Below are 8,430 nucleotides of genomic sequence, written 5' to 3' on the forward strand. Positions count from 1 at the left end.
AACACGTTATTTAAAAGATGATAAGTAACATCAGTACCTATAATTTAAATTTCAAGACCATCGTGTTAAAAATGTGAAGTTGGTACGGAATATTTATCATCAAGGTCTTCCGATGTTGTTTTTTAAAAGAGGGTGAGACGTTCTTTGACATACTCCTTGTTCATAAACTTTCTGCTCAGCATGACACGTTGACGTGTTTGAAAGTCGCATGATAGTTTGATAAACCTGTGAAATGCCCACTCTGAGTCGGGTATTAAGTCATAATCGAGTTAGAAGCATGTATCAAATTAATACTTCTTAATACTGATTAAATAATTATTTCGATGCATTCTGACAAAATTAAACAATCTTAAATGTAAATGTAACAACAATGATTTTAATTGATTTATTTTCCAAAACTATTAAGCTTGTTTGGATCAAAGGTACCACTTCCAGTACCGCCATTAAGTTTATTCGGGTCAAAGGTACCAGTTCCACTTCCACCACTACCAAAACCAGTTCCAGAACCGAAACCTCCAGTTCCACTTCCACTTCCTCCAAATCCAGTTCCGCTTCCGAAGTTGTTTACTTTATTAGGATCAAATGTTTCAGTTGTCCCAGATGGAGCAACAGTCGATGCGGCAAATGTGGTCATGGAGCCTGCAAATGTTGACATGGAGCCGAATCCACTGCCTCCAAAGTTCTGGTTCAAAGCGTTTGGATTAAAACTACCCCCTGCGCCTGTTCCAAATCCACCACTTCCGGCCGCGAAACCACCAGTACCAAAGTCCTTGTTTAGAGCGTTCGGGTCAAATGTCCCATCTAAAAAGGAACATATTTATACATTTAATGATAAACTTTCTCAAAATCTTTTTCACATACCATATTAGACAACCTATGTTGAAGTATTCTCATCTTAAAGTCTCAAAGTAGGAATATCAGGCCATAAGTTCATATCATATATAATCATTCCAAATAAATTTTTGACAGGTAAAAAATATGATAATGAGTCAATTATCTTTTGCTCCGTTGCACTAAAGTATATAATATACCTTGAATATTATTACTTGAATTTCAAATTTTAAATTGAAGACATTTATATCAAGTGTATAGTTACACATGGATTTGATTAATGACATAATGTTGTAGAAACCCAAGGCTAGTATTTTCACGAAAATTTAATTCTATTCAATCTTTGACTTCTTTTCATCATATAAATTTGATATGCTTACCAGATAGTGGAGCCGACAGACATGCCGGTAAGAGACAAAGAAGAGCTAACCAACCCTTCATTTTGACTTTCGATGATGATCTGATGAAAGCGTGTCTTGATCAGTCTTCTCCACTTAATTATCTTAAGTTACGATAAGACTTGACACAATTACTATATACAGCTGACTGTCAAAGATGGGACTTTCGATGTACAAGATACCGTATATTTCCATCAAGGTTAAATAGAAATTAAGACTTTTCAAGTTTCTTAAAAGATGTCAACGATACTGACTATAAAAAAAAATAATAAAAGATTTTCATTTATTTTTCTATTGTCCGTTTTATTAGTTTCATAAATTTATATACCTACATATATAGTAAGAACTGTATAAGCTATTATAGATTAAAAAAAAACATTGACTATTCGAAATGGTTATGATGGCATCCAATATATTAGTAAATTCACTAAGTTGTTTCATAACTTGAGTGGACGTCTTTGACGGTTGCATCTTTTGAATAAGGTAGTACATTAATTGCATGCTCTGAATACTTAAAAAAATGTGCCCAAATTCATTGAACATTTTAAGTTTTTAAATATTTAGCTGTATCAAACATAGATGTGGAATTTTGGTATAAGATTTGAATTGCTGGACATAAGATTTTGATATGTTTATTAAGCTTCTCATTTACCATGCAGAAAAGTGTGGTTCAATTACAGAGAATCCGTTCCGATTTCTGCACTTATAGCTGATCTAAACTTAACCAATAATCTTTAATTAGGATTTCTTACTATTTACCTGAAATCAAGGTTGAAAAGATTAATATTTAAGTATTATTATTTGTGTTTATTAGGTTCAATACAACAAACAAGATTTCATTCATAATGTGATTAACAAGATTTAAACATGCTATTCATTAAGTAAAAGACTTTTCATGAACCTTTTTACATATATTTTTTTCATCGATCTGAATTATGACATATGGTATAATTTTTTCCCACTCACATGGATGGATGATTTAATCCAAATTCTGACTGTTTACCGAGGGAGACTGTCATTTTCAAAATTGAACTTGAAATAATAAAAAAAAAAAACAACATACTAGCCAACAGAATAATTTCTAAATCTCAAAAAGCCTGTCTGTCGGCCAACAATATGTCAAAATTTTCGCCCTTTGTACCGGTGAACTACCTAATGTCCATGTGGTATCTTTCGCCCCTCTTTTAATACAGGACCTACTTATTGTTCATTTGGTTTTGTCCTGAACATGAAATGAACTGGACGTAAAGCAAACAACAATTACTCGTTAATGGTTCGAAATTACACCTGTTTTAGCATTTGATATTATTCTTAAAATGCAATTTGAATAAAAGTGTAGAATTTGTGATAACAAAACTATGACATTGTATACAACAGCAATGACAATTAATTTCTTTCAATGTAAAAATAAAAATAGAATCAATTCATTTTCAAACCTGTTCCCCTTTTCTATTCTATGACATCACCGAGTGACGAGTCCACACCCTTGACATCATCTAACTTTATCTGCCATAACTGCTTTTAATGTAATGAAATTTTATTAGACTGTCAAACAGGTGAGAGGTTTATATACCATGGTTAAATCCAACGGGTTGTTGTCTCTTTGACACGTTCCCCATTTCCATTCTCAATTTTATTGTCTACATAAGGTAATGCCTTAGTCTGGAATATGACAGTTGTTTTCCATTCGTTTGGTGTGTTTGAGTTGTTGATTTTGCCATTTTATAAAGGATTTTCCCTTTGAGGTATGTTTTTATTTTTTGTATCGTTTTTTTTATACAACCAAATGGTAAATGAGAACAGAACATTCAAATTCTCTCAGTCCCCAAAATAACCAAATCGTACCTTTTGATAAAAGGTACATGGTATATGAACATGAAAACGCAAAAATAAACTGATAATCTAAAATGATTCCATGAAACACTGATAATCTAATATTGAAGTCATATATGAAGTTAGCTTTTATATAGAAAGTTCCTAGATGCTTCTGTTTCTCAATGGAGTTTAGTATTAAACATCTTGTAGCTACATGCTATATATGATTATTTTGAGCAAAGATGGTGCAAGTGAATAAAAGTGATGACGTCATAGAAGTGTTTACAGCATTTGTTTTTTCTGAATCAGAACTATTTATTTCAAATGTAATTTATCGTTATGCGATTTTTCATCTGAATGCATAAAGGCAACAGTAGCATACCGCAGTTCATAAGTCATAAATAAATTAAGAGAAAACAATTCCGTGTTCAAACTAAAACTGAGGGAAACAAATCCACTACAAGAGGATTACGATGGAACAAATGTTGTTTAAACTAACAAAATGACACAAAAAATAAAAATATCACAAAATAACAAAACAATAAAAAGTCATTCAGACTTTTCTAAAAGCGTCTCGGCCGAAATAAAATGAATTTTTCTTGCCATTATCATTTTACATTTTAAATAAATTTTAAAGTTTAATACCAAAATAATTTCTACAAGACCATTTAGATCATGTGTATGAAATGTGTATTGTGTATTGCTTAAAGCACACAAAGTCAGTCTCAGTCATGAGAAAAGAAAAATGCTTCACTTGTAAAAACAATTTGATGATTTTTTTTATTGATTTCATATTAAGTTTAATAATTATAAATGTTTCAATTTGCAAAGTTTACAAGGTGCGTCAATTCATAGATATTTATTTGGGCGTAAAAATATTATCTGAGTAAATGCCTTTTTTTAAAACAATTTCAACTTCCATCTCGGAGTGGTATAATGCAACCATGTTCATTATTATTATTATTATATGCAAGGCTCCAAAAAGTCAGTATAGACGACAACTTATATTAAGGATGATCGCTCCTCTATTTCATATCAGCAAGCTTTTCAAAAGACGGTTATTAATCCACTGTATTGGATCCCATTTCAACCAAAAACTATGAAAAAAATAACAAGGATTTCATAAGATTTTCAAAAATGGCTATGTCATTAAATTATGAAAAGAAAAGAAAGGGTTACTAGTAGCCGTAATTTTTTTTATTGAATAAAACTAGAGGATTCGTAATATCTGACAAGAGTAGCGAACATCATTAATAGGCAACAATAACAAAACGATGTCATCTTGACTTTATAACTCTCCTGGCCCAAATGGCTCTAGTGGAAGTCTTAACACTCTGATGTTAATAGGGTTCAATAACTATGATCCGTCCACATTTGCATCAGTCTGTCTTTTTTTTTTTACTAAATTTTAAATCAAGGTTGAAATGGTTTATATATTAAGTCTCTTTATTATTTTGATTATTACTTTCATACGAACATTAAGATTTCACTAATAATGTGATACATAAGATTTAAGCATGTTTTTTCTCTCTTCACAATGAATGGAAGCATTTCTTACTGGTCATGAACTTTTTACAGTTTAAGTAGATACGTCAATGGATTATGTATGTAATCATTATAGTTCCAAATTTTACCCGTGTTTAAGCGTTTTTTTTTGAATATGAGAAATTCCGATAACTGCTTTACAGTTCGGTGTCATTGAGTTCACACCAGTTTTTAGTTTTTATACGCCCGTCGTCTTTTAGACGGGACGTATTATGGTATACCGTTGTCCGTCCGTCTGTCCGTCCGTCCGTCTGTCCGTCCGTCGTCAACAATTCGGACAATAACTCAAAAACACTTTCACCAATTTCCATGAAACTTAAGTGAATTGTTTATATCTATTGAAGTAAGCTCCCTTTCGTTTTTTTAAATTTCAGATTTTAAGTTTTGGATTTATGGGGCTTTATTCATAAAAAAGGGGGGATTTTCAACACTTCGGACAATAACTCAAACAGGCTTTCACCAATGTCCATGAAACTTTGGTGAATTGTTTATATCTATTGATGTAAGCTCCCTTTCAATTTTTATAAATTTCAGATTTTAAGTTTTGGATTAAAGGGGCTTTATTTATAAAAAAAAGGGGGATTTTTAACACTTCGGACAATAACTCAAAAAGGCTTTCACCAATGTCCATGAAACTTTGGTGAATTGTTTATATCTATTGATGTAAGCTCCCTTTCAATTTTTATAAATTTCAGATTTTAAGTTTTGGATTTATGGGGCTTTTTTTCAAAATTTTGCAAGCAAATGCCACAATTATCATTCACACTTCATTTATACAGTTTTATCAATTGTGTAGAGAAGGCATATTTATACCATAATCTATATTTAGCAAACCTGTTTTGAATTGTGATGTGATCATGGACATATAATCAAAACACCATAGCCAACAGAAAAAAAAACAGAAAAAAAACCAAAAAAAATAAAAACAAAAGCAGTTTTTTCATAAAGAGTTATTCACAATTTTCCAATAGACAAAATGAATTCCATTCAACATAAAATTTATCATTTTTGTATCATCACTATTGAAAATGCGTTTTCAACATTTAGATTAAATAGTTTCAACATATCTGTTTTGAACGGTTAGAGATGCATAGTAGTATATTGCATTGGAACAGTGATAACCATATCTGTTTCAGTCACGAGATAAAGGTTTCATTTGCAAAACATATTAAAGAAATGATTTTCAGTAAAAAATCTTAATCTTATAAAAATGGATTGCAAACTCATCTGTAATTTGTTTGGAAATGTTTTCATTTTGAAACCCAAAGATTTTTTTTACTTTTAATTTCATTTTTTAGGTGCCTATAAGGACGAAAAATGGTATATGCTACTAATCCCTTATCACCATGTGTTTAAGACTATAAGTAGTTATAGTTATAGTATAAGACGGGCTTTAAGAATAATGAAAGGGAATCCAACATGAAAATCAAATTATATTTCTTTTGTACTCTGCCCAAATGTAGTTTATGTAATTTCCCCTTACAAATATAATAAAAAAAATAGAGGTATCGGAGCAATTTTAAGCTACAAGTTGTGCAATTTTTTAGAGGATTATACAAGGAAACTAATTTTTATAGCTAGCTAAACCTTTCACATGTATGACAGTCGCATCAAATTCCATTATATTTACAACGATGTGAGAACAAAACAAACAGATATAATAGGCTGCTATTTCAAAAATAGAGGTACAGCAGTCAACATTGTGTTATAATCTTAATCATTATAAAAACAAACAAATATGTAACAAAGAAACACAAAAAGGCATATAGACAAAGGTTATGACCAAAAATGAAAGACAAGAATACAAAAATTTACCATAGCCCAATAACACAATGAGGGGATGTAAAAAGTAAAATCACAAAAATACTGAACTTAGAGGAAGATCAATTGGGAAAGTCCATAATCACATGGCAAAATTAAATAACAAAACGCATCAAAAACGAATGGACAAAAACTGTCATACTCCTGACTTGGTACAGGCATTTTCAAATGTAGAAAATGGTGGATTAAACCATGTAAACACGAAGAGACACGTTATAAAGATGATAAATAACGTCAGTACCCAGAATCTATTATACTTCAAGACCATCTTTCATTATTTGTGAAGTTGATACGGAATATTTATCAACAAGGTCTTGGTACTTTCTTTTAGAAAAAGGACGAAACGTTGATTGACATACCCCTGGTTTATTAACTTTATGCTCAAACACTGGTTAGTGAAATTTAGTAAAATAAATAAGATTACTGAACATTTCATTATAAAAAAAACCTGAACTATATCTTGTCAAGCAATATAATATTAAAATCGTCATATTGAATTTCTGTTTACTTGCGATCATAAGATAAATAACAATCCGTTTCTTATAAGCTAAAAATCAATTTAACAAAATTCTAGACGAATCATTTGAAGCTATTTGCAAGCAAGACCCACGATGTACCCTGGCTGTTGATAACCCTCTTGGAAAGTGGGATTAAACAACCGCGATCCCGTTCTGCATTTCGCGTCGAACACAGGCCTACACATAACCATGATAACTTTTATTAACTACGATACAGCTCTTTCTATTAAATATGAAACCAAGGCCGAAAAGATTTATATTTTAAAATATCTTATTTATGTTTTATTAACACACAAGATTTCATTCATAGTAATATTTAAGCATATTAGTTTTTATAATAGTGAATACATCAATAGACGCATTTACATCAGTTCATTCCCCTTTTCACAGTGCACTTAGACTAATCACATTAACCACATGTGGTGTATCTTTTTTTTCCTACAATTTGTTTGACGGAAAGTTTTAAAAACTAGACCAAATAGCAGAAGAAAGAAAACCAGTAAATGTAATTCTATTGATAATATATTTTATTTGTTTGTTTTTGTTTAAACAGATTTGGGGTTTTCTTTTTGAATGTGTTATTTTTGGGGTCAAGGTGACTCACAAGGTCATTTTTTTAAATTAAGGTCAAATGAGTGAAGGTCAAATGGTATGATGTTTTTTGGGGGGTGAACTATCTTTTTGGTGAAATGATATCACAAATGAGACCCATTCGTTAAAGAAAACATATGTGTGATATAAAGTCTGGCAGAGGTCTATTTTAAGGTAATGGAGTTCTGTAACTAGTATTTGAAAATACTAAATGTGAAAGCGGTTGTAGAGAAAACAAATTTACACGAAATCAATGCAAAACAGTTCACCAAAGGGATCATGTTCTTACTAAACCGCTCTGTATCTCTTACACAATATGTAAAACAAAGGCAACAGTAGTATTCTGGTGTTCAAAAGTCATTAATCGAATCATACAACTGAAGGAAGACCAATGCGATGAAGATTTTCTAAATATAAAATAAGGAGATATGGTGTGCTTGTAAATGATACATAAAGACATGGATACATACAACAATGGTCACCGTTCGGCCTTTAACCTATCTAAATTATAGCAATTTTATTTTTTGTGCTTCATTGCATGAACATCAAGTACAGTTTATCAGATATATCCTAAGTGTAAAACTAAAAGTCACACCCTCCTTCTATTTGCATTGTTTCGTAAGATTTTCCGTAGGTATGAGGCAGTCATGTTGAATTCGGAAGTTTTGAATTGAAATTTGAGACACACTCGTCAACATTGGTTTGATATGATTCATTATTAATTTTTTTTACTAAAAAAAAAAATAACTCGCGAGTAGAAATAGATGTTTTCGATGTATTGGTGTTGATATTACAATTTTTGTAATCTTTTTAATCAGTAATTAATAGTATTATTCATGATACCTGGTCATGTTTACAATATAATGACGGTGGTGTAAGATAGTGATGGTTTTATCCCACGACAGGTGCCC

The 8,430-nt window shown here is 31.0% G+C and overlaps 1 protein-coding gene across 1 annotated transcript; it reads right to left on the minus strand.

The window, feature by feature from the left end:
• Nucleotides 1-370: 370 nt before the first annotated feature.
• LOC139516500 (uncharacterized) lies at nucleotides 371-1,342 on the minus strand. The gene is made up of 2 exons (XM_071306650.1): nucleotides 1,212-1,342; nucleotides 371-801 (listed from the first exon to the last, which is right to left on the minus strand). The coding sequence occupies exons 1-2, from the start codon at nucleotides 1,270-1,272 to the stop codon at nucleotides 386-388; spliced, it is 477 nt and encodes a 158-aa protein (XP_071162751.1). The 5' UTR covers nucleotides 1,273-1,342; the 3' UTR covers nucleotides 371-385.
• Between the last annotated feature and the right edge of the window lie 7,088 nt (nucleotides 1,343-8,430).

Source organism: Mytilus edulis, chromosome 3 (assembly GCF_963676685.1).
Source record: "Mytilus edulis chromosome 3, xbMytEdul2.2, whole genome shotgun sequence".
Lineage (NCBI taxonomy): Eukaryota > Metazoa > Mollusca > Bivalvia > Mytilida > Mytilidae > Mytilus > Mytilus edulis.

What these genes read in the sequence shown, in the direction of transcription:
- LOC139516500 (XM_071306650.1), bottom strand. Translation starts at nt 1,272, where the DNA reads ATGAAGGGTTGGTTAGCTCTTCTTTGTCTCTTACCGGCATGTCTGTCG. An exon ending in TCTGTCGGCTCCACTATCTG is followed by an intron (nt 802 to 1,211) that starts GTAAGCATATCA and finishes GTTCCTTTTTAG; the next exon opens with ATGGGACATTTGACCCGAAC.